This window comes from Melanerpes formicivorus, unplaced genomic scaffold, assembly GCF_026170545.1.
Source record: "Melanerpes formicivorus ecotype bairdi unplaced genomic scaffold, bMelFor1.0.p_v2 SCAF_135, whole genome shotgun sequence".
NCBI lineage: Eukaryota > Metazoa > Chordata > Aves > Piciformes > Picidae > Melanerpes > Melanerpes formicivorus.
This window is the reverse complement of record NW_027142487.1, coordinates 761,798-786,439: the sequence shown is the minus strand read 5'-3', so window position 1 is coordinate 786,439 and position 24,642 is coordinate 761,798. Positions and strand designations below refer to the sequence as shown.

Here is a 24,642-nt window from a genome sequence, read left to right as displayed (position 1 = left end):
CAGCCCCCACAGCTGCTGGCATCCTCTGCTTATCTCCCCCTCCACAGCTCCACCTCCACTCTGCCTCTCCCTCCAAGCTGCAGATCTTCACTGCTGCCAGCAGCCTGCACAGGCTGAGGGCTCAGCTCACCGGTGCTGAGCTGCCAGCACCAAAGGCAAGGCCCTCGGGTCCTGGCTGCTGGTCAGCCCACGGCCCAGGGAAGCAGCAGGCACCCCTGGGGCTCCTGCCCATCTCCTCTGGACTGCTGCCTGCAGGCATGAGGCAGCCTGGACAAGAAGAAGACAACAGCAGCTCAGCAGTTTGCCTCTGGCACTTCTCACTTGGTTCCATTGTTCTTCACACCCAGGGGAACACCTCACTGCCCCAGAGGTGCTGGCAGTGGCAGGAGGGAGTTAGTGATGCTGTGATGCTGGCTCCTGGGGAGCTGCAGCTGTTAGGATCCAGGAGAGCCAACCTGCTCACCCTGAAACCCACCAGGCTGTGAAGCAAAGGATTGCCAGCAGTTGCTGGTGTGCCTGGGCCCCACCTGGGCCTGGTCTGTGCAAGAGGCAAAGGTCCTGCCCCCAGCAGCCTCAGGCTCTCCTTGCAGACAGAACACTGGGGGTGGGGGGCGGGGGGGGAGTGATCTGAAGGACAAAGCTACCTAAAAGTGAAGCCTGGGCTGTGCAGTAGGGACCTGGGGGCACTGAGCACCCAACCCCTCCCCCTCAAGGGGTGACTGTCCCCAGGGCCTCCTGCAGGTCACAGGCTGCTCCCTTCCAGCTGGCTCCCTTCATGCCAGGATGGACAGCAGCAGGCAGCTGGTCAGCAGAGCAGGCAGCAGGCGGAGTGTGGCGGCCACGGCACCCAGGGAGGCTGAGGATCGAACTGGAGGAGCAAGAGGGGAGAGGAGTGCCAGGAAAGCAGTGACTGAGCTGCTCCCCACGGGGCAGAGCTTCTCCTTGTGCCATCCTTGCCTTCTGACTGGCAAGCAGCCAGCCCTGACAGCAGCACCAGGCCCTGGCCCAAATGCAACACATGGCAGAGCAGCAAGGGAGCAGAGGCTCAGCCAGTGCTGATGCTCTGAGCCCTCACAAGATTGCCTCTGGCACTGGAGCCAAGGCTCCAGGCTCCCCAGCAGAGGGGAGCTTGCTGCCCCTCAGCACCAGGAGGTGAAGGGAGGAGGTGGGCACTGCCCAGTGTGCTTTGGTGGCCGGGGGATGCCCAAGCTGTGCAGGGAGCAGGAGCAGAGCTGCTTGGCAGCACTGCCCAAGGCCACCTCTGCCTCTCTCTGGAAGCTCTCTGCTTCCATGGGGTGGCTTTTGCCCCCCTGGCTGTAGCCCCCAGGGGAGTGCTTCGAGCAGGGCAGCCAGAGAGCCACCAGGACACATACCCTGAGCTCTGGGGAGGGCAAGGTTGATGTAACCTTTCTGTGTGCCCCCAGTGAGGCCAAGCTGCAGCTTCTCCAGCTCTGCCTGCCTCTGCCTCTGGATCCACTGCCAGATGGGAGCTCTGTGCTGCCACTTCTTCAGGTCAGGAAGGTTAATCCCCAGCAAGCCCTGGACCTCAGAAGGTGTCAGGCTCTGGGACACATCAAAAAGGAGGCATTAAGGATGGAGATAACACCTCTGAGCCGTGGAGGTTTCTCTTAGCAGGAGCAGGAGTGAGGAAGACAAACGTCTGGGGGGCTGAGGCTGAGCCTTGGGGAATCCTGAAGGGGATCAGGTGGGAAGGGACTGCCTGAGCTCACCCAGCCCAGCCCCTGCAGTAGGCAGGGACACCTCCCTGAAGCTTCCTGCAGGTCAGGGGAATGAAGGCAGTGGCTCCTCAGAGTCCTCTGCTGAGCTCTCCTGTGCCCAGGGGGGGTCCTGCTCCCTGCTCTCTGCACTGAGCTCTCTCCCGAGGTGATGATGCCACTGCCAGCAGCCAGTGAGAGCTGCAGGAGCTGTGGGCTGGACTCTGCTGATTGCCTGTCCCCTGCTCCTGCCACAGCTGCTGTGGGAGCCTGCTCTGGGGAGGTCCCCCCCGGGCTGCCCTGGCTCCAAATCTCACTTACAGACTTTCCAGGCTGGGCCTCCCCTTGGTGCTGGCCTAGCACTGACCTGAGCTTGGTGCCAAGGGTGACCTGAGCCAGCTGCTCAGCATGAATGTGAAGAGCCACAGGCTCCAGCTCACCATCAGGGAGTCTCTTCTGAGGTTCACCAGAGTGCTGATGCCCATGTTCAGGTTCCTCCTGCTCAGGGCTCGCAGATCCGCTGCAGGAGCCCCCCCTGGGATCAAGCACAGAGAGCCCTGCAGGGGGGGGTGGAAGGGACCCCTGGGGACCACCCACTCCAACCCCTGCTGAAGCAGAGCACCCACAGCAGCTTGCCCAGGAGCACACTGGCCAGGGGGCCAGGGGAACAGCCTGCTCCAGGGCCTGCAGCTCACACCAGCTGAGCTTCCCCTGAGGCAGCAGTTTGCCTTTCCCTCTGCCAGCCAGGCACAGAGCCTCCCAGGCTGCTGGGGGTAGGAAGGGATCTTTAAAGCCCACCCAGTGCAGCCCCCTGCAGGGCCAGCCCCAGCCCCAGCAGGCTGCTCACAGCCCCACACAGCCTGGCCTGGGCTGGTGCCAGGCATGGGGCAGCTCTCTGGGCAGCCTGGGCTGGTGCCAGGCATGGGGCAGCTCTCTGGGCAGCCTGGGCTGGTGCCAGGCATGGGGCAGCTCTCTGGGCAGCCTGGGCTGGTGCCAGGCATGGGGCAGCTCTCTGGGCAGCCTGGGCTGGTGCCAGGCATGGGGCAGCTCTCTGGGCAGCCTGGGCTGGTGCCAGGCATGGGGCAGCTCTCTGGGCAGCCTGGGCCAGGCTCTCACCACCACCAGGCTCAGAAGTTTCCTCTTTCTCTCCAGCCTGAATCTTCCTCTTTCAGTTCAAGCCACCCCCCCTGTCCTGCCACCACAGGCCCTGCCCAAGATTCTGTCCCCAGCTCTCTGCTCAGCCTCTGGAAGCCCAGCAGGAGGTTCCCCCCCCCCCCCCCGGAGCCTCTCCTTCTGCTACCAGTTGGGAAAGATGAACCAAGCTGGCTTTGACAATGCCCAAGTCTGGGCTGGTGTTTGATACCCATCCAGGCTCTGGCTCTAAGGCCTCTCCTTCCCCACACCATAAAGGTTCTTTGCATACCAAGGTAGGGCTCAATGAGCTCATAGTAAGCAGGGAAAGGCTGCCCAGAGAAAGCCCTTTTGGCTTTAGCATATAAGATGTCCTTTGTAGTCTCAGAGCAGGCTGCAGGGTCCAGAGATGCCACTCTGCAGGGGAAAAAGGATGGAGACCAGTTGGAAAAGCCCCCCAGGACCACCCAGCCCACCCAGCAGCCCAGCACCACCATGGCCACTAAACCATGGCCCCAGGTTTCTTGAGCACCCCCAGGGCTGGGGACTCCACCACCTCCCTGGGCAGCCTCTGCCAGTCCCTGACCACCATGGCAGGAAAGAGACTGTTCCTGTCCTCCCTCCAACCTCAGCCCCCCCTGGTGCAAGCTGAGGCCATTTCTGCTCATCCTGTCCCCTGGTAGCAGAGGGAAGAGCCCAAGCCCCTCCTGGCAGGACAGAGCCAGCTTTCAAACAGGGCACCAGAGCAGGAGCTGAGCTGCTTCCCCCTCAGGGCTCCTGCAGGAGCACCCCAGCAGCTGACTCACTTCAGGCTGCTGGGCTCTATCATGCTGAGCTCAGCCCCATCCAGCAGGCAGAGGTAGGTGCTGCCAATGGCCTCCAGGGCGGTGGCATCCAGGGGGTTGCCCAGGGCCAGGTAGCGTCGGATGGCTGCGGAGGCCTGGGCAGGGCAGGAAGGTTGCCAAAGGTTAACCCGGCCCAGAGCTCCTCCTCCCACCAGCCAAGGGCAGCCACATGCAGTGGAATCGTTTCCCAGGGCTCTGCCTGGCCCTCAGGGACGGCTCAGCCAGCTCTGAAGCCATTAGACTGGTTTGAAAGCAGCAGCTGCCCCAGCAGGGAGCAAGGGAGGGCAGGGAAGCCACCCCCAGGCCCTACCTGCTGCTGAGGGGGCTGGCTCCTGAGGATGCCAGCCAGGGCATCAGCTGAAGTGATGTTCCACCTGGAGACCTCCTCAGGAGTGACAAAAGAGAGGAGCAGGCCCAGCTTGGGGAGCAGGCTTGCAGGGTAGCCCTCAGGGTATGTCTGTGGAAAGAGCTCAGGTCACCCTCCCCGGGCTGGGGCTCTCCTGCTCTGTGCACAGCCAGCCTGGGGGAGCCCCAGCAGCCAGGGCTGCCACTGGCTGTCAGGGCATGCAGGACTGCACAGGATGTGGCCAAACACTGGAAGAGAAGCCCAGAGAGGTGCTGGGGCCTCAGCCCCGGGGCACAGCTCAGCAGCCAGGCTGGTGCTACCTCGTCCAGGTGCTGCTTCAGGGCAGCCAGCTGGGGGTCACTGAAGGGGTAGACCAGGATCTGGCTGAGGTAGCTCTCCAGAGAGACGTTCCTCAGGCAGGCACGCAGCTCTGCTGGGCTGTAGTAGATGTTCATGGTGTCATCCGCGAGCACCTCCTCAGTTATCTCCTTCCCGGGGGGGCAACCTGCTGAAGCAGTTATCAGACCTGGGCAGTGCCAAGCTCTGGGTGCTGCCCCGCTGGGCATGGGCAGCGACAGTTCCACCCTCCTCCTCCTGCTGGCTGCCCCAGCCCCCAGTGTCTCCCAGCTCCGCTCCAGGAGACCCTGAGGGACCAGGGTCAGCCGATGCCAGCGGGCAGGCTGCCCGCCCGGGCCGGGGCAGGCTCCCTCACCGTCGGCTCGCTTCTGCCTGCTGGGCAGCAGCTCCGCGGCGATGCTGGCCAGCTCCTCCCGTGAGAGAGGGGAATCCCGGGCGGCGCTTTTCAGCCAGAGGGTTAAAGCATCCTGCAAGGGAAATGGTTCATCGGGAGGGCACCGCGGCCCCGGGGCCCCTACCAGCAGCACCACAAGCTCCAACCCAGCTGCTCTGCCACAGCCCCACGGGCAGCAGGCTGCTGCTGTAGCAGCCCCTGGACCTTTCCCTGGGGACCCAAAGGCAAAGCTCTGAATGCTTCAGTCCTGTCCTGCCCCCTGCCCCATCCATGCTGCCCCCTGCCCCATCCATGCTGCCCCCTGCCCCCGAGGCACTGGCACAGCAGTGCAGAGATGCTGCAGGCTGGGCCGGCAGGGCTGACACTGCCCAGCGGAACACGACCTGGGGGTGAGCAGCAGCAGAGGCAAGATGAGGCCAGCAGCAGGGCCAGGGGAGGTGTTTGCCCCTTGTACCCAGCACTGGTGAGGCCACACCTCCAATACTGAGCCCAGTGTGGGGCTGCTCACTCCAAGAAGGACACTGAGGGGCTGGAGCCTGTCCAGAGAGGAGAAAGCTGCAGCACAGGGCTGGGGAGGAGCAGCTGAGGGATCTGGGGGGTTCAGCCTGGAGAAGAGAAGCCTGGGGGGAGACCTGATTGCTCTCTGACCCCCTGAAGGCAGGCTGGGGTGAGGTGGGGGTTGGGCTCTGCTCCCTAGCACCCAGTGACAGCAGAGCAAATGGCCCCAGGCTGCAGCAGGGGAGGGGCAGGGTATGGGGGAAATGTCTTTGCTGCAGGAGGGGTCAGGGGCTGGCAGAGGCTGCCCGGGGAGGTGGTGGAGTCCCCACGGCTGGAGGTGCTCAGGGAGCTGTGGCCATGGCACTGGGGGCCCTGGGGGTGGTTGGCTGCTGGCTGGACTGGAGGATCTTAGAGGTCTGCTCCAACCTTAGTGCTTCTGTACAGCTCCTGCCCCCTCCCACCTCTGGTGCTCTGCCAGCAGGCAGGGGAGGATGGCAGTGACCTGGGTCTGCAGCTGCAGGCTGGCAGCCTGCTGAAGCCTCCCTCCTCACAGACCATCCCCCCTGGCACTGGCTGAGCAGCCCCCAGCAGTGCCTCCCAGCTCTGTGAACAACTCACCCTGGGGACCTGCTGCAAGATGCTGTGATCCAAGACAGAGATCAAGCCACTGAGCTCCTTCAAGGTGAGAGCTGACCACTCTGCAGGGGGCCTGCACAGAAACAGAGGAGCAGGGACCAGCTGCCAGGGATGGACAAAACCCACCTCAGGAGCTGCCAGGATATGTCCCTTCTCCCATCTGGATTGAAATCCCAGCCCTCCTCAGCTGCCTCCTGTCACACAGAGCCTCATTCCCCCAGAGCAGGGGCAGGGGCAGGGGCAGCCAGAGGAGGAAAGGGCATCTAACAGAGCCATGCCTTTCATGAAGCCCCAGGAGGTGCTGCTGCTTACTACCACCCAGCTCAGAGTAAGGAAAGCTTTTGCCTCCCTGGGCAGCAGCTCTGTGAGGTCCAGCCAGGGCTCCACCAAGCAGGGTCAGCTAGGAGGAGAATGTTTCCTGGCAGCCAACAACCAGCAGCCCAAGGCCAGCCATGCTCCCCAGCACAGTGCCTGGCAAGGCTGGGGGCTGGGGGCAGCCCAAAGGGAAGGATTCTGTCAGTGGAGCAGGTGAGAGCCAGAAGGGACACTGTGGGTGGGACCCAGCCAAAGCTTCCAGCTGGAAGCATTCAAAGAGAGTGAGGAAGCCCAGAGGGGAACCCAGAGGCAATGGACTGAGTGTGGGGCTGGCCAAGGCTTTGGTCAAGGGAACTGCTCTGCTGGTGCCCAGGAGGAATATCCATACCCAAAGGAGGTGTTGCCACTGCTGAGGACACTCCTAATGGCCTCCTCTTGCTCAGGCAGGAAGGAGCCACAGCGGCTGAGGTGCTTCAGCAGGTGCCCCCCAGAACTCCTGATGTGCTGCCCCCCCAGCTCACAGAGCAGATGGCCCAGGAGCTCTGCACTCTCCTCATCCACCTGGGGGCCAGGGACTCCCTGCAGGGCCACAGGAGAGAGGTGCTGAGCAGAGCTGGATGCACTGCAGAGGAAGAGAAGCTGGGGAGGCTCCACTCTGGGAGGGGTTCAAAGCCACTTTGGCTGTGGCCCTGAGCAGCCTGCTCTGGCAGGGGCCCAGGGCAGGGGGTTGGAGCTGGATGATCCTCAAGGTCCCTTCCAACCCAAGCCAGTCTGTGACTCTTGAGCCCCAAGTCCTCCCCAGCCTTGTGCAGAGCTCCCTCCCCACCACCCACCAGGCATGCCAAAGCCTCCAGGAGCAGCTCCTTCCTCTGGGGTGATTCTCTTGGCAGAACATCCAGGTTGGCTTCCCCAACGTTAGCAAAGAACTGCACACAGCTTCCTGTGGCTGCATAGTCTGAAGGGCTGGAAAGACAAAGAGCTGAGCCCTGCTGAATGGCAGCCAGCAGCTGCTCAGGGCTGAGGCTCTTTGCTGTGCACTGCATTGGGCAACTCAGCTCCACGTGGGTCAAGCCTTGGCTACAGCACACAGAGGGGAGCTCCTGGAACAAGGAAATCCACTCTGCTGCCTGCAGGGAAGCTGGGCAGGGCCTGGCAGGGGTAAGCCCAGGGACAATGGCTCTGAGCTGGCAGAGGGCAGATTGAGACTGGAGATCAGGAAGAAACTCTCCCCAGTGAGGCTGGGGAGAGCCTGGCACAGGCTGCCCAGGGAGGCTGTGGCTGTCCTCTCCCTGGAGGTGCTCAGGGCCAGGCTGGATGCAGCCTGAGCAGCCTGGGCTGGGGGGAGGGGTCCCTGCCCCTGGCAGGGGGTTGGGGCTGGAGGAGCTCCAAGGTCCCTTCCAACCCAACCCCTTCTGTGAGTCTGTAAGAGCAAAGCACAACCACAGAGGCCAGGGAGCACTAAGCCCACACACTGGTTCCAGCCCCTAAAAGCCAGACTGAACTGCAGCCTGGGAGTGCTGAGCTCAGCCTGGTGGTGGTTGGCTCTGAAAAACCAAAGCCCCTCAAGCTTGTTGGAAGCCTTCTGGGATGTCAGAGCTTTTGTCCCCTGGCAGGAGGCCTGGATCAGCCCTGAGCAGCTCTGGAGCCAGCCCTGAGCAGCTAACACCTCCTCCTGCCCCCACTGCAGGTGGTAGCTGCTTACCTTAAGAACAGCAGCAGCTCCTTGGGGTAGCTGTCCAGGTCCTTGGGAATCCCCTGCAGGGTCACCAGCTTCACCAAGCAGCTCAGCTGAGAGGCACCAAAGGAAGGAAGCAGCATGGAGAAACGACACAAAGAGCTCTTGCTCTGCCCCAGGGTGAGGGAAAGGGAAGCCCCAGCAGCAAAGCCAGAGAGCAGAGGGCTTGGCTCCAGAGAAACCTGCCAGCTGGGGCTTGGCTTCCCCTGGCTCCGAGGCAATGCAGCCTGGGGAAGCAGAGCCAAGGGCAGCCCCCCTGGCCCCAGTGCCCTCAGCTGGCCGTGGGCTTGTCCTTGCTGACCTGCCCTCACTGCCAGCTGCATGGCAACCTCACACACAGCAGAGCCAGAGCGTGGGCACTGACCTGCTCCTCTCCTAGCCTGACCTCCTTCTCCTTCATCACTCTGGCCAGCTCCTGGAACCTTGCTGCTGCTGTCTCCTGGGCAGCTGCACAGGTGAAGCCCTGGAGGACTGACTGGGAAAGCCTGAACGTTCCCAGGGGGGAAGAGAAGGGCAAAGAGGTCAGGAGCAGGTTCAGCCCTGCTCTCCCAGGGGTCAGTGACCAGCACAGCCAGCAGGAGCCTGCCCCAGGGCCAGGGCTGAATGCTCCCCAGGCTCCAGCCCTGCAGACCTGCTACCCTTGCCCTGTGCTGGGGAAGAGAAGCATCCCAGGATGGCTGCAGCTGGCAGAGACCTTGAGGGTCCAGTGCAGCCATCACCTCCCTCTGCCGAGGCTGGTGCTGAGCCATGTCCCTCAGCACCACATCTCTGCAGGGATGGGGATCCAGCCACCCCCTGGGCAGCCTGGGCCAGGCTTTGAGAACCCTTGCAGGGAGGAATGTTCGATCTGAACACTCCCTGGGGCAACTTCCTCCCATCCTATCACTTGCTCCTGGGGAGAAGAGACCAAGCCCCAGCTGGCCCCAGCCTCCTGCCCCCCTGAACATCCTGCACAGCCTGGGGAGCCCAGGGAGAAGTCCTTCCACTGGAAACAGAGCTCCATGGAAAAGCCTCTGATGTGAGGTCAGGAGGCTGATGTTGGCTCCAAGGGAGAAGCAGAGATCCCAACCAAAGCCAACACAGACCAGGGACGAGGGCAGAAGGCAGAGAAATGCTACCTGCTGAAGTCAGGCTCTGCCTTCATCACATCACTGAAGAACATGGCAGCCTGGGGAGCAAAGGCAGAGCAGCAGTGCTTCATCAGCTGCACCTCCTCCTCCAGAGCCCTTCCCACCCCACCTGGGCACTGCCACCCTGGGTGCCCTGCTCTGGGTGCCCTGCTCCAGCACAGGGGCTGGGTGAGATGATCTCCAGGGGTGCCCCCCAGCCCCCCAGCACTGGCACTGAGGGGATTCAGGCAGGCTTGCAGAGCAGCCTCCTAGCTCTGCACAGCCCAGGGCTGGCAGCAAGCATCAGCACATTACCTGGCCTGGGGTCCAGGGCTTGCTGTTGAGGTCCTGGATGTTGGGCTCCTCTTCCCCAAAGACAAGCAAGGACTTAGGAATGTACCTGGCCAGAGCACCAGGGACACAGGGAACCAGCTCAGCAGGGTGGCTGACACGGGAGGAGATCTTCAGCAAACAAGAAAATCCCACCCCAGCTGTTAGTCAAACAGAGAGGCTAAAGCAAACAGCCAGGCAGTGCCCCTGGGGGCCAGGAGCCAGGCAATGCCCCTGGGGGCCAGGAGCCAGGCAAGGCCCCTGGGGGCCAGGAGCCAGGCAATGCCCCTGGGGGACAGGAGCCAGGCAATGCCCCTGGGGGACAGGAGCCAGGCAAGGCCCCTGGGGGACAGGAGCCAGGCAATGCCCCTGAGGGACAGGGGCCAGGCAATGCCCCTGGGGGCCAGGAGCCAGGCAATGCCCCTGAGGGACAGGGGCCAGGCAATGCCCCTGGGGGACAGGGGCCAGGCAATGCCCCTGGGGGCCAGGGGCCAGGCAATGCCCCTGGGGGACAGGGGCCAGGCAATGCCCCTGGGGGACAGGGGCCAGGCAATGCCCCTGGGGGACAGGAGCCAGGCAATGCCTCTGAGGGACAGGAGCCAGGCAATGCCCCTGAGGGACAGGAGCCAGGCAATGCCCCTGGGGGACAGGGGCCAGGCAATGCCCCTGAGGGACAGGAGCCAGGCAATGCCCCTGGGGGACAGGGGCCAGGCAATGCCCCTGGGGGACAGGAGCCAGGCAATGCCCCTGAGGGACAGGAGCCAGGCAATGCCCCTGGGGGACAGGGGCCAGGCAATGCCCCTGAGGGACAGGAGCCAGGCAATGCCCCTGAGGGACAGGAGCCAGGCAATGCCCCTGAGGGACAGGAGCCAGGCAATGCCTCTGAGGGACAGGGGCCAGGCAATGCCCCTGGGGGACAGGGGCCAGGCAGTGCCCCTGGGGGCCAGGGGCCAGGCAATGCCTCTGAGGGACAGGAGCCAGGCAATGCCCCTGAGGGACAGGGGCCAGGCAATGCCCCTGGGGGACAGGAGCCAGGCAATGCCCCTGAGGGACAGGAGCCAGGCAATGCCCCTGGGGGCCAGGGGCCAGGCAATGCCCCTGGGGGCCAGGAGCCAGCCCTGGGAGGATTCACACCACCAAACATTTCCTGTTTGGCAGCCATGGGATGGAGAGAGCTCCTGGGAGCCACTGCCTGGGGTCCTGGTGAGCAGGAACAATCCTCTCCCTCCTCAGCTCCTGGCTCTGTGCCCTCAGAATGTGTAACCAGCTAAGGAGGGACATGTCCTTCCTCCCTGGCAACTCCAACCATGGCTCAGCTTGCCAAGGGCACACTGCAGAGCAGCCCTCTCATCAGGTGGCATTGCCCTGCTCCCTCACACAGGGACATGCTGCAGGAGGGACCTCTGGTGCCCAAGGCAGCTCAGAGCCTCCTACCAGAGGGAAGCTGAGTGCCAGGGCTTGAGAGCTACCCAGGCAACGTGAGAGGAGAGGCAAAGGGCTGCCCAGATCCTAGACAGCTGCATGGGGGATGAAATGAGGCTGCTGAGGACCAGCTGCCCCACAAGGGACTCCCTGAGGCACCTTCTCTCCTCACATGGCCCTGAAGGGTCAGCTGCCCCACGAGGGACTCCCCAAGCCTCCTGCCCCTCTCCTGTGCTCTTACACCGAGCCATGGCAGTGGCCTCTCTCCTGGAGCCCCTTGTCAAGTCACTGGGCAGGACCAGCCAGGACCACCCTGTCAAGCCTCTGCTGCCTCTGCCCTTGCCCCCAGGAGGCTGTCAGGACACACTGGCCAGGGACACCCAGAGGGAGAGGGGCTTGAGACGTTGGTCCTGCCGCACGCTCTGGCAAGGCCACACAGCCCAGGGGCCAGGGGCTGCCAATGCCTGGCCCCAGGTAGCCAGCCCTCGGCTCTGGCTCAAGGGAGCTTTGCTGGGCTGTGAAGCCTGCAGGGAAAGGCCTCACCTTCTCCACAAGCATCCTCTTCAGAGCAGGGGGCAGAGCCCCCAGGTGCTGCGCGAAGCTGGGCAGCCGCACGGCTTCCAAGACGGCTTCCGGAGGCAGCCTGCGGAGCGCGGCGCTGCCCAGCCCGGGCACCAAGCTGCCCAGCCCTGCCAGGCTCTGCCCATCTGACACCTGCAGGGCACCAAAGGCAGCCCTCAGCACCCCCAGGGCCGGGAGCAGCCTGTGTGCAGCGAGCCCAGCAGGCGTGGGGCGCCCCTGGGGGCCTCAGCCGTACCTGGTAGCCGGAGCTCAGCAGCTTGCGGGCGATGGTGCTGGCCTGCTCAGCACTCCAGCCACGAACGGCAGCCAGGGCAGGGAGAGCTGCTGCCAGGTCCTGAGCACTGATCCTGCTCTCCAGGTCAGAGATGGAGAGGCCAACTGCAGCCTGGCCCAGGGCACGCAGCACCGCGGGGGGGAAGTGCTCAAACTTCCTCACCAGAGAGGATGCAACCTGCAGGAGGCCCCAGGCAGGGCAGCAGCTCAGCAGCAGGGAGCTGAGCAGTTCCCTGCAGCCTTTGGGTGTGTGGAGCAGCCTCAAGGTCCCCCTGGGGAGGCTTAGGCTGGACATGAGGAACAACTTCTTCCCCTAAAGAGTTGTCTTGCCCTGGCCCAGGCTGCCCAGGGCAGGGGTGCAGAGCCCAGGGCAGGGGTGCAGAGCCCAGGGCAGGGGTGCAGAGCTCAGGGCAGTGGTGCAGTGCCCAGGGCAGTGGTGCAGAGCTCAGGGCAGTGGTGCAGAGCCCAGGGCAGTGGTGCAGAGCCCAGGGCAGTGGTGCAGAGCTCAGGGCAGTGGTGCAGAGCCCAGGGCAGTGGTGCAGTGCCCAGGGCAGGGGTGCAGTGCCCAGGGCAGGGGTGCAGAGCTCAGGGCAGGGGTGCAGAGCCCAGGGCAGGGGTGCAGAGCCCAGGGCAGGGGTGCAGTGCCCAGGGCAGGGGTGCAGTGCCCAGGGCAGGGGTGCAGAGCTCAGGGCAGGGGTGCAGAGCCCAGGGCAGGGGTGCAGAGCCCAGGGCAGGGGTGCAGTGCCCAGGGCAGGGGTGCAGTGCCCAGGGCAGTGGTGCAGAGCTCAGGGCAGTGGTGCAGTGCCCAGGGCAGTGGTGCAGAGCTCAGGGCAGGGGTGCAGAGCCCAGGGCAGGGGTGCAGAGCCCAGGGCAGGGGTGCAGAGCTCAGGGCAGGGGTGCAGAGCCCAGGGCAGGGGTGCAGAGCCCAGGGCAGGGGTGCAGAGCTCAGGGCAGGGGTGCAGAGCCCAGGGCAGGGGTGCAGAGCTCAGGGCAGGGGTGCAGAGCCCAGGGCAGGGGTGCAGAGCCCAGGGCAGGGGTGCAGTGCCCAGGGCAGTGGTGCAGAGCCCAGGGCAGGGGTGCAGAGCCCAGGGCAGTGGTGCAGAGCTCAGGGCAGGGGTGCAGAGCCCAGGGCAGGGGTGCAGAGCCCAGGGCAGGGGTGCAGAGCTCAGGGCAGGGGTGCAGAGCCCAGGGCAGGGGTGCAGAGCCCAGGGCAGGGGTAAAGAGCTCAGGGCAGGGGTGCAGAGCTCAGGGCAGGGGTGCAGAGCTCAGGGCAGGGGTGCAGAGCCCAGGGCAGGGGTGCAGAGCCCAGGGCAGGGGTGCAGAGCTCAGGGCAGTGGTGCAGAGCCCAGGGCAGTGGTGCAGAGCCCAGGGCAGGGGTGCAGAGCTCAGGGCAGGGGTGCAGAGCTCAGGGCAGGGGTGCAGAGCCCAGGGCAGGGGTGCAGAGCTCAGGGCAGGGGTGCAGAGCCCAGGGCAGGGGTGCAGAGCCCAGGGCAGGGGTGCAGAGCTCAGGGCAGTGGTGCAGAGCCCAGGGCAGTGGTGCAGAGCCCAGGGCAGGGGTGCAGAGCTCAGGGCAGGGGTGCAGAGCTCAGGGCAGGGGTGCAGAGCCCAGGGCAGGGGTGCAGAGCCCAGGGCAGTGGTGCAGAGCTCAGGGCAGGGGTGCAGAGCCCAGGGCAGGGGTGCAGAGCCCAGGGCAGGGGTGCAGAGCTCAGGGCAGGGGTGCAGAGCCCAGGGCAGGGGTAAAGAGCTCAGGGCAGGGGTGCAGAGCTCAGGGCAGGGGTGCAGAGCTCAGGGCAGGGGTGCAGAGCCCAGGGCAGGGGTGCAGAGCCCAGGGCAGGGGTGCAGAGCTCAGGGCAGTGGTGCAGAGCCCAGGGCAGTGGTGCAGAGCCCAGGGCAGGGGTGCAGAGCTCAGGGCAGGGGTGCAGAGCTCAGGGCAGGGGTGCAGAGCCCAGGGCAGGGGTGCAGAGCTCAGGGCAGGGGTGCAGAGCTCAGGGCAGGGGTGCAGAGCCCAGGGCAGGGGTGCAGAGCCCAGGGCAGGGGTGCAGAGCTCAGGGCAGGGGTGCAGAGCCCAGGGCAGGGGTGCAGAGCCCAGGGCAGTGGTGCAGAGCTCAGGGCAGGGGTGCAGAGCCCATGCCTGGAGGGGTTCCAGAGCCCTGGAGCTGTGGTGCTGAGGGTTGGTGCTGAGCTGGCAGTGCTGGGGTCAGGCTTGGACTCCATGACCTCAGAGGGCTCTTCCAACCACAAGGACTCTGTCACTCTGTGCTCACCTGCAGCTCCTCTCTGCTCAGGGAGGAGGGAGCTCCCTCTCTGCTCATTCCTCTCTCTGTCAGGTTCCAAGGGCAGTTCTCAGTGATCCTCTGGGCCAAGCTCAAAGCCTCATCCCTGCTCAGGTTGCTCACTGCTGAGGGGCTCAGGCAGCAAACAAATCTGTCTGGAAGGCTGCAGGTGGGAGACAAGGAGGAGAGGTTGTCAGGGACTGTGGCAGATCCTTCCTCTTCTCCTGAGGATGCCCTTTCCAGGCCATGTTTGCCCTGACTGATTTGAGCTCTGGTGCTGCTGACACCCTGCCTCCAGAGACCACCTCCAGTCCTGGCTTCAGCTCTGGGCCCCTCACTCCAACAGCAACCAAGCTGGGGAAGGGTCTGGAGAGCAGGGGAGCAGCAGCTGAGGGAGCTGGGGGTGTGCAGCCTGGAGGAGAGACTAAAGCTCTTCTCCAGACCAATGGAGAGCTCACTGTCCTGAAAGGAGGTTGGAGCCAGGTGGGAGTTGGTCTCTTCCCCCCAGACTCAGGTGACAGAACAAGAGGAGGCAGCCTGAAACTGTGCCAGGGAGGGACAGGTTGGAGATCAGGAGCTGCATGTTCCCTGCCAGAGTGGCCAGGGCCTGGCACAGGCTGCCCAGGGGGTGGTGGATCCCCATCCCTGGGGGTGCTCAGCAAGCTGTGGCCATGGCTGCTGGGGACAGGGTGAGGGGGCCCTGGGGGTGTGGGGCCCTGGGGGTGTGGGGCTGCTGGTTGGTCTGGCTGATCCCAGAGGCCCTCTCCAGCCTGGTTCTGTGTCTCTGTGATGCAGGCAGGAGTCTGGGGCAGGTCTCATACCTGGCCAGGGGGAAGTCAGGTGCAGAGGTCAGCAGTGAGGTGTAGAACACAGCTGTCTGCCAGGGCAGGCTGAGGTTGCTGACCATCTGTAGGCTCAGAGGGTCCCTGGCAAAGGTTTGAAGCTGAAGGGTTGAGAGGGGAAAACAAACACACAAGCCAGGTTTAGCTGCCTTAAGGCAGGCCTGGGCAAGCCTCAGCCCAGCATCTGGGTTGATGTGCTGTCTGTGGGTCACATCCTGAGGCCCTGCTCACCCTGGTGCTCTGAGGGCACTGAACTGTGTGAGGCAGCCAGGCAGGAGAGCTGCTACAGGACTTGGTCCTGCCCCTGCAGCCCTGCTCAGCCCTGCAGGCAGCTCACTAAGCCAGGCCCCAGGCTTGAGATGAAGCTTGGGGCTGCTCCCCCACCCCCTTGCTGCCCCCAGCTTGCTTCCTGCACAGCTCCAGCATGAAAGCAGCCTCTGGGCTGCTCTGCCTCTGGCTGTGCTGAGGACAGGAGCTGCAGAGAGAAGCTATCAGCTCCCCCATGGCTCCTGGGCAGGGCAGGGATGACCTCTGCAGGCAGAGTGCTCTGGGTTTGGCTGCACTTACTGTTGGCTCATCCCCCAGGAGCTGCAGCTCTGCAGCAGTAGCATGCTCCAGGAAGGGCCCAAGGTAGCTTCTAAACCAAGCAGTGGAATTCAGGCCTGGGAGGGCTGCACTGAAGCATTTCTGCTGAGCTCCTGCAAAACAGAGCAGTGACCTGAGGGAAGCAGTGGGGCCTGGAGGCCTTCACAAGCAGACTTCTGCCTACCACAGACCTCAGCCAGCTGAGAGCTCCCTCAGTGCCTCTGGCCACCCATCAGGCTGAGAGCCAAGAGCCTGCTGGATTCCAGAGGCACATGGCACAGGCCAGAGGCCTCATCCTGCCACAGCCCTCCCAGCATCTCCTCCCCAGTCCCTCTCTTCCTGCATGCCAAACCTGCCAGAAGCCTTGCACAGGACAGGACACTTCCTGCATGCCAGCTGCTGCCTGGGGACAGGGCTGGGCCCCAGCTGGGTCTCCTGCCTGAACTGAGGTCTCTCAGAAGCAAAGCCTGCAGCATGCTTCCCCAGCAGCATGCTTCCCCAGCAGCATGCTTCCCCAGCAGCATGCCTCCCCAGCAGCATGCTTCCCCAGCAGCATGCTTCCCCAGCAGCATGCTTCCCCAGCAGCATGCTTCCCCAGCAGCATGCCTCCCCTGCAGCATGCCTCCCCAGCAGCATGCCTCCCCAGCAGCATGCCTCCCCTGCAGCATGCCTCCCCTGCAGCATGCCTCCCCAGCAGCATGCTTCCCCTGCAGCATGCCTCCCCAGCAGCATGCCTCCCCTGCAGCATGCCTCCCCAGCAGCATGCTTCCCCAGCAGCATGCTTCCCCAGCAGCATGCTTCCCCAGCAGCATGCTTCCCCAGCAGCATGCCTCCCCAGCAGCATGCTTCCCCAGCAGCATGCTTCCCCAGCAGCATGCCTCCCCTGCAGCATGCTTCCCCTGCAGCATGCCTCCCCAGCAGCATGCCTCCCCAGCAGCATGCCTCCCCAGCAGCATGCCTCCCCTGCAGCATGCTTCCCCTGCAGCATGCCTCCCCAGCAGCATGCCTCCCCTGCAGCATGCTTCCCCAGCAGCATGCCTCCCCTGCAGCATGCCTCCCCAGCAGCATGCCTCCCCAGCAGCATGCCTCCCCAGCAGCATGCCTCCCCAGCAGCATGCTTCCCCTGCAGCATGCCTCCCCTGCAGCATACCTCCCCAGCAGCAGTCCCTGCCTTGGAAGCCAGCAGAGGGCTGGCTGGCTGCTAATCAGGCAAGCAAATGACCCCTGCCAGCCCCCAGCCCTGGCACAGCCCCAGTCCCAGCTTGTCTCCCCTGGGGAGGCAGCAGGAGTGACAGCCCTGGCACAGATCACAGCTGACCCTGCAGCAGGGGCTGAGAGCTTCCTGCTGCTCCTGAAGGAGACCCCAACCATTTACCAGCCTGGAGGAGGTAGTGCTTGATGGCAGCATAAAGGTTCCTCTGCTCCTCCACTGGCAGCTCAGGGTAGATGCCACTGAGGGAAGCCACTCTGGAGGTGAAGCAGAAGGGAAGACTTCTCAAGCACAGATCCCCCTCTGCCCTTCTGGGACCCCCCACCCCCAGTCCTGCATCCAGGCCTGGGGCCCCCAGCACAAGGAGGACATTGAGCTGCTGGAGTGGGTCCAGAGCAGGCCATGAAGGGGAGCAGAGGGCTGGAGAGCCTCCCCTCTGGGGACAGGCTGAGGGAGCTGGGGTTGCTCTGCCTGGAGAGGAGAAGGCTCCAGGGGACCTCAGAGCAGCCTCCCAGTACCTGAAGGGCTCCAGGAGAGCTGGGGAGGGACTTGTGAGAAGGGCTGGGAGTGCCAGGAGGAGAGGGGATGGCTCTGAGCTGGGAGAGGGCAGATTGAGTCTGGAGAGGAGATGGGGAGAGCCTGGCACAGGCTGCCCGGGGAGGCTGGGGCTGTCCCCTGCCTGGAGGTGCTCAGGGCCAGGCTGGATGAGGCCCTGAGCAGCCTGGGCTGGTGGGAGGGGTCCCTGCCCCTGGCAGGGGGTTTGTCCCTTCCAACCCAACCCATTCTAGGACTCTGTGTCTCCTGGCAGTGAAGATGAAGCCAGGGCTGGATTCTCCCTTGCAGACTGATGTGGTCAGCCAGGTCCCTCTGCAAAGCTACTGCTGTGACTTCCCTCCCCAGCAGCCCCCCATGCCTGCTGGGGGGCAGTGGCTGATGCTGGGGGGCAGTGGCTGACACTGGGGGGCAGTGGCTGACACTGGGGGGCAGCCACTGACCCTGGGGGGCAGCCACAGCTGTGCTGCAGAGCCTTGGAGGAGGCTCTTCAGAAGCCTTGGCTGGGCCCCCAGGGGTGCACAGCCCTCTGAGGCTTCCTCCCCTCGCCTCGGGGGGCTGAGCAAGGGCTCCCTCCCTGCTGAGCTGTCTGTGGCCAGCACTTACATCCCCTGGAAGGTCTCACACTGGATGTTTTTGGCATGGAGACAAGCAGCAAGCTGGGGCTTGGCCAGGAAGGGCTGGAGCCCACCATGGAGCCACTGGGACAGGAGAGCTGGGCTGCCAATGCCTGGCACCTGCAGCAGCCTCTCCCACAGCCCGTTGAAGAAGATCAGGCTCCACTCCAGGGGGAGAGGCACATGAGAAAACTGCAGGCAAGAGATGAGGAGAAGCAGAGAAGTGAAGTGACTGTGGCCTTCCACAGCCCCCCAGGAACCTGGGGAGCAGGAACAGCCCCAGCCCCAGCCCCCCTGGCTGCTGAGCCTTCCACCCCTGCAGCAGCTCCAGCCCAGGCAGCCTGTGGCTCGCTCTGGAAGCCCAGAGCCGTGCTGGCCCTGCAGGCAGCAAAGGCTGCAGCAGCCGAGGGCCTGGGCTGGTGCTGCTGGGGCTCTGTGCTCTGGGAGGGTGCCTTGGGCTGGCCCCTCGGGGGCAGCCCTGCAGGGCAGGCTGGGCTGAGCCCTGCCGAGCTGCAGGCAGCCTGCTGGCGGCTGGGGGAGCGCTGCCTGCCCACCCGGACCGCCGCGGGGCGCTGTGAGGGGAGCAAGCAGCTGGCTGTGGTCACCTACCCTCTGGCTGAACCTGGCCAGGGCAGCTGCCAGCTTCTGGGAGTCGTACTTGGAGAAGAAGAGAATGGAGAACTGTGGGTCCAGGGCACTGGGGGGCCTGGGGGAGAGGCAGGAGTACAAGGACGGGAGGAAGTCATCCTGCAGGTCCTGGAGCCAAGCTCTCTGGAACAGAGGAGGGAGACCCAGAGATGAGGGAAGCTGTGCAACAGTGGGGGTGCTGCAGCACTTCAGCTCCCCCAGGGCTGCTTCCTCCCCTGGAGACCTTCTGCTGGCCCTGCAGTACCAAAGGGGCTGAGCAGAAAGCTGGGGACAGACTTCTGAGCAGGGCCTGAGGTGACAGAGCAAGGGGGGAGGGCTGGGACCGACAGAGGGAGATCCAGACTGGAGAGAAGGAAGCAACTTCTGCCCCTGGTGGTGCTGAGAGCCTGGCCCAGGCTGCCCAGAGAGCTGCCCCAGGCTGCCCAGAGAGCTGCCCCACGCCTGGCACCAGCCCAGGCTGCCCAGAGAGCTGCCCCGGGCTGCCCAGAGAGCTGCCCCGGGCTGCCCAGAGAGCTGCCCCACGCCTGGCACCAGCCCAGGCTGCCCAGAGAGCTGCCCCACGCCTGGCACCAGCGCAGGCTGCCCAGAGAGCTGCCCCAGGCTGCCCAGAGAGCTGCCCCACGCCTGGCACCAGCCCAGGCTGCCCAGAGAGCTGCCCCACGCCTGGCACCAGCCCAGGCCAGGCTGTGTGGGGCTGTGAGCAGCCTGCTGGGGCTGGGGCTGGGGCTGGCCCTGCTGGGGGCTGCACTGGGGGAGCCCCAAGGTCCCTTCCCCCCAGGGCAGCCTGTGCCCTGAAGCAGAGCCTGCCATTACCTGAGCACAGGCAAGCTGCCCAAAGGTGAGGCTGCAGGGGGGGGCTTGGCCATGAGCTACCTCATGAAGCATCTCTGGGCTGGCACTGGGGGCAAAGCAAAGACATCACCTCCAGCCCTGGAGCAGCTGGGGGCAGAGGTGCTGGCAGCGAGCACCCTGCCAACACCTCTGCAGGACAGGCAGAGGCAGGGGGCACAGCTGCCCCAGCCCCCAGCCCCAGCAGGCAGGGAAGGCTGCCTGGGCCCCCTGGCCACGGCCTTGGTGGGGGTCCAGCACAGCCAGTGAGGAGCAGGAGTGGTGCCAGGCAGGCACAGCCCACAGGGCAAGCAGAACACACTGCAGGTGGCAGCAGCCTGCTGGCAGCCCGGGGAGAGGGCAGGTGGAAACTGAGGACCCTTGGGCACAAACCAAGTCCGGTGCAGGGCTGAAGAGGAGCTGCTCCTCGCCCCACTGCTTGCCAGGCTCAGCTCAGCAGCAGTGCCAAGGCTGCTGGCACCGCAGGGGCCTGCCCTGCCTTCCTTTGTCCTGCACAGACAATGCCCCAGGAGGGAGCTTGCCCTCCCCCCTCTCAGTGAGTGCAACCGGAGCCCTCCCTGCCCACAGGCAGCCCTGGGCCCTGGCAGGGAGGCAGCTCACAGGGCACTGCCATGGCGCTGGGGGCACGGCTCAGTGCTGTGGTGGTGCTGCCCTGACCTCAGAAGCCTTTCCCGGCCTGGAGTGGAAGCCTGGGCTGGAAAAGGCCTTTGGGATCACTCTGCTCTGTGCCTCTCTGCTCCTGGCTTCAGAGGCCTCCTGCCCCCCAGTGACATCTGCAAACCACTGGCACTGCCAGGAGGGCACTGCAGGGAGGGCACTGCCGGGAGGGCACTGCCAGGAGGGCACTGCAGGGAGGGCACTGCAGGGGAGGGCACTGCAGGGGAGGGCACTGCCAGGGAAGGGCACTGCCAGGGAGGGCACTGCCGGGAGGGCACTGCCGGGGAGGGCACTGCAGGGAGGGCACTGCAGGGGAGGGCACTGCAGGGGAGGGCACTGCCAGGGAAGGGCACTGCCAGGGAGGGCACTGCCGGGAGGGCACTGCCGGGGGAGGGCACTGCCAGGGAAGGGCACTGCCAGGGAAGGGCACTGCCAGGGAGGGCACTGCCGGGAGGGCACTGCCGGGGGAGGGCACTGCCGGGGGAGGGCACTGCCGGGGAGGGCACTGCAGGGAGGGCACTGCCGGGGGAGGGCACTGCCGGGGAGGGCACTGCCGGGGAAGGGCACTGCAGGGAGGGCACTGCAGGGGAGGGCACTGCAGGGAGGGCACTGCAGGGAGGGCACTGCAGGGGAGGGCACTGCAGGGAGGGCACTGCCGGGGAGGGCACTGCAGGGAGGGCACTGCAGGGGAGGGCACTGCAGGGAGGGCACTGCCGGGGAGGGCACTGCAGGGAGGGCACTGCCAGGCTCCTTGGCTGGTGGCTCCCATACCTCCTCACCGAGGCACACAGGGCAGATTCTGCTTCCCAAAAGAGAGAGAGAGAGAGAGGTCAGGGAGCTGTGCCAGGCCTGAGCACCCAGAGCCAGCTCTGGAGGTGCCTGGTGGGGACTGCCCGGGGAGGGACTCACCGCTGCCGGCAGGGCTGGGGCACTGCGCCGGGGGAGGGAGAGGGAAAGACCTCAGCATGCAGCCCGGAGAGGAGCACTGCCCCCAGCCCCCAGCCCCCTGCCCCCAGCCCGGCCCCCTGCCCCCAGCCCCCTGCCCCCTGCCCCCAGCTCCCTGCCCCCTGCCCCCAGCCCAGCCCCCTGCCCCCTGCCCCCTGCCCCCTGCCCCCTGCCCAGCCCCCTGCCCCCTGTCCCCTGACCCCAGCCCGGCCCCCTGCCCCCTGCCCCCAGCCCCCTGCCCCCAGCCCGGCCCCCAGCTCCCTGCCCCCTGCCCCCAGCCCGGCCCCCAGCCCCCTGCCCCCTGCCCCCTGCCCCCAGCCCCCTGCCCCCAGCCCGGCCCCCAGCTCCCTGCCCCCTGCCCCCAGCCCGGCCCCCAGCCCCCTGCCCCCTGACCCCAGCCCCCTGACCCCAGCCCGGCCCCCAGCTCCCAGCCCCCTGCCCCCTGCCCCCTGCCCCCAGCCCGGCCCCCTGCCCCCAGCTGTGCCTGGAGCTGGCCTGGGGCCCATGCCCAGAGCTCCCAACCTCGCCCTGCCAGGCAGCTGCCACTGGCCAAGTCCCTCCCAGCGCCAGCTCTGTGCCCCAGAGCCCCAGCAGGATCCCAGCCCCAGGCCTGGGCTCAGGGCCTCTGCTCCTGGGGATGCGAGGGGCAGTGCCCCCCCCCCCCCCCCGACCTGCCTGCAGCTGAGCTGGCACCGAAGCCCTGCACAGCCCTGGAGAAGCCAGCCCCGCCCCTGCCCCACCCCTGCCCCGCCCCACCCCACCCCTGCCCCGCCCCTGCCCCACCCCACCCCTGCCCCACCCCTGCCCCACCCCACCCCTGCCCCACCCCTGCCCCACCCCTGCCCCATTCCCACCCCACCCCCACCCCACCTGCCTCCCCCCCCAGCAGCTGCCCTTACCAGGTGAGTCCCAGCAGAGGCTGCAGCAGGCTCCTGCCACCCTGCAAGGCAAGGAGCCAAGAGTGCAGCAGCAGCCCCAGGCAGAGCCCCAGCGCCCTGCCTGCCTCGGCACACCCTGCACACACTCCTGTGCCTCCTCCTGGGCACAGGACTGCACTGAGTCCTCCCTGCCAGACCTCCCTGCTCCCTCCCTGGCTCTGAGGCAGCAGAGGCACTGCTCTGCCCACCCCAGGTCAGCCTGGCAGAGCAGGCACAGGCTGCCACAGCTGGCATGAGGGTGCCACAGCTGGCACGAGGGACTGCTGCACCCCTGCCTCCAGAGAGGAAAAGGCAAGGCAAGGCAAGGCAAGGCAAGGCAAGGCAAGGCAAGGCAAGGCAAGGGGCAGACGACCCTCCAGGGCCAGTCCCCCCCCAGGGCTTCCCTCCCCAGCACCCCCTGTGCACCATGAGCAGGCTGGGGGGGCCCAGGCTCACCAAGCTCCTGCTCCCATCCTGCTTTCAGCCTTGAAGCTTCTCTTCCAGACAGTCCCCACTGGCAGAGGCTGCCCTGGGGGGTGGTGGAGTCCCCAGCCCTGGGGGTGTTCAGGAACCCTGTGCCCATGGCAGCTGGGAGCAGGGTTTGGTGGCCACGGGGGGGCTGGGCTGGGGGTTGGACTGGGTGCTCTCAGAGAGCTTTTCCAGCCCAAAGAGTGCTGTGATTGTACCTCCACGGCAGCCAGGCCTGTGCTGCACTCACATTTTCCCTGCCAAGCCCTCAGCTGGGTGGGATCCACCTCAGCCCTGCAGAGCACACAGGTCACAGAGGGTGGCAGTCCTCATGCCAGTCCTGCCCAAGAGCTGGGGGAAGCCAACCTGTCCCTGCTGGCTCTTGGCAGGTCTGCACAAGCCCTCCACCTGCCCCCTGGCTCCCAGCTCTGCCAGGGCTGCTGCTGGCAGCTGGCAGCTCCCCTGCCAATAGCACACAGCTGGAAAGGAGGCAAAGTGCAGGCCTGGGAGAGCAGCAGGGGCAGACAAAGTCTGCCTGGCATTAGCAGCTTTCACCTCAGCTGAGGGAGCCTGCTTGGAGAGAGCAGAGCCTGGCCCCAGCCTCCTGCCCCCCAGCCTTTAGCTCCCAAGGGCTCCCCTCTGGGGCTGCTCTGCTGCAGGCTCTCAGCCCCAGGGCTCTCAGCCTCTGCTGCTCCCAGAGCTGCTCCAGGCCCCTCAGCAGCTCTGCAGCCTCCCCTGGGCTCTCTGCAGCACTTCCCTGGCTCTTGAACTGGGGAGCCCAGGGCTGGACCCAGGGCTGCAGCTGTGGCCTCACCAGGGCAGAGCAGAGGGAGAGCAGAGCCTCCCTTGGCCTGCTGGCCACTCTCTCCCATAACCTCCCATGGCTGCATGCTGAGCCAGGGGCCAAAGGACAGCACCAAAACCATGGCTGGAAAGCAACTGCATGAAGAGCCCTTCCCTCTCCCAGGCAAGCTGTGTCCCTGTGCTGGACAGAGAGATGGCAAGGGAAGGCCTCCCAGCAGAGCCATCACCCCCATAGCAGAGTCATCACCCCCCCCAGCAGAACCATCACCCCCCTAGGAGAGCCATCACCCCCCAGCAGTACTCACCCAGGAGAGCCATCACCCCCAACAGAGCCATCACCCCCAACAGAGCCATCACCCCCCAGCAGAGCCATCACCCCCCCCAGCAGAACCATCACCCCCCTAGGAGAGCCATCACCCCCCCAGCAGTACTCACCCAGGAGAGCCATCACCCCCAACAGAGCCATCACCCCCCAGCAGAGCCATCACCCCCCAGCAGAGCCATCACCCCCATAGCAGAGCCATCACCCCCCCAGCAGAGCCATCCCCCCCCAGCAGAGCCATCACCCCCCAGCAGAGCCATCACCCCCCAGCAGAGCCATCACCCCCATAGCAGAGCCATCACCCCCCCAGCAGAGCCATCCCCCCCCAGCAGAGCCATCACCCCCCCAGCAGAGCCATCACCCCCCAGCAGAGCCATCACCCCCCAGCAGAGCCATCCCCCCCCCAGCAGAGCCATCACCCCCCACAGGGCCATCACCCCCCCAGCAGCACTCACCCAGCAGCAGGAGGAAGCTCAGTGCTGGGACCAGGGCTGCCATTGCTGCAGAGGTCTTCAGTGCCCCCAGGTGCAAGGAGTCAGCTCAGTGCAGCCAGGAAGAAGCAAACAGGAACAACCTCAGACCCACACAGGCTGCCAGCGGGGGGGGGGGGCTGGAAGGGACCTCTGGGGACCACCCACTCCAAGCCCCTGCCAAAGCAGGGCACCCCCAGCAGCTTGCCCAGGGGCACAGTGCCCCAGAGGAGACTCCACAGCCTCTCTGGGCAGCCTGCTCCAGGCTCCAGCAGCCTCACACCGCAGAAGTTTCTCCTCCTGCTCAGCTGGAAGCTCCTGGGGTCCAGGGTTGGTCATGCTCAGGGAAGGAGATAACTGCAGACCCAGGTTTGGAGGAGGGAAGTGACTGACCCTAAGCAAGCTTATGCCAAGAGCACTGCTCAAAGCCTGTCTCAAACCAGACCCAAAGCACACAAGGAGCTCCTGAGGGTCTCTCTGCCTGGGGCAGCACAGAGCTGCAGCTGAGGTAGCTCAGGTGGATGCCTGCAGCTGGGGCTCTGCAGCCCAGCTCCCCTTGGCAGAGCAGCAGAGGCTGCACCATCCCCCTGGCACTTACCTCCAGCCACTGGCACTTGGTGTGCAGGGCCAGGAGCAGGGGGAGCTGCTTTTGAGAGCAGGGAGTGTCCCTGGCCTCTCCAACCTGCAGCTGAAATTACAGGATGCATTGGGAGCCCTGGCCACACCTCTGAGCCCTGCAGCATGCAAACTGCAGCAGCACAAGGGCATGCCTGGCATTTGCCTCTCCTCTGCCAG

General features: G+C 65.5%; 1 protein-coding gene across 2 annotated transcripts; it reads right to left on the bottom strand.

The window, feature by feature from the left end:
* Positions 1 to 309: 309 nt before the first annotated feature.
* LOC137456701 (mesothelin-like) lies at positions 310 to 23,943 on the bottom strand. 2 transcript variants are annotated; one of them, XM_068168279.1, is made up of 28 exons: positions 23,833 to 23,943; positions 21,766 to 21,806; positions 20,831 to 20,852; positions 20,693 to 20,720; positions 19,229 to 19,313; positions 18,377 to 18,538; positions 17,757 to 17,959; positions 16,764 to 16,855; positions 15,371 to 15,501; positions 14,783 to 14,904; positions 13,953 to 14,124; positions 11,651 to 11,866; positions 11,377 to 11,547; positions 9,397 to 9,543; positions 9,091 to 9,140; positions 8,337 to 8,457; positions 7,940 to 8,025; positions 7,071 to 7,200; positions 6,626 to 6,816; positions 5,905 to 5,995; positions 4,750 to 4,861; positions 4,358 to 4,545; positions 4,002 to 4,148; positions 3,653 to 3,786; positions 3,139 to 3,263; positions 2,156 to 2,250; positions 1,374 to 1,563; positions 310 to 868 (listed from the first exon to the last, which is right to left on the bottom strand). In XM_068168279.1, exons 1-28 carry the CDS (start codon positions 23,873 to 23,875, stop codon positions 774 to 776), a joined length of 3,390 nt encoding a protein of 1,129 aa, XP_068024380.1. In that variant the 5' UTR covers positions 23,876 to 23,943; the 3' UTR covers positions 310 to 773. The 2 variants fall into 2 exon arrangements, with proteins under 2 accessions (XP_068024380.1, XP_068024381.1); XM_068168280.1 differs by having other exon boundaries at positions 4,358 to 4,542.
* Between the last annotated feature and the right edge of the window lie 699 nt (positions 23,944 to 24,642).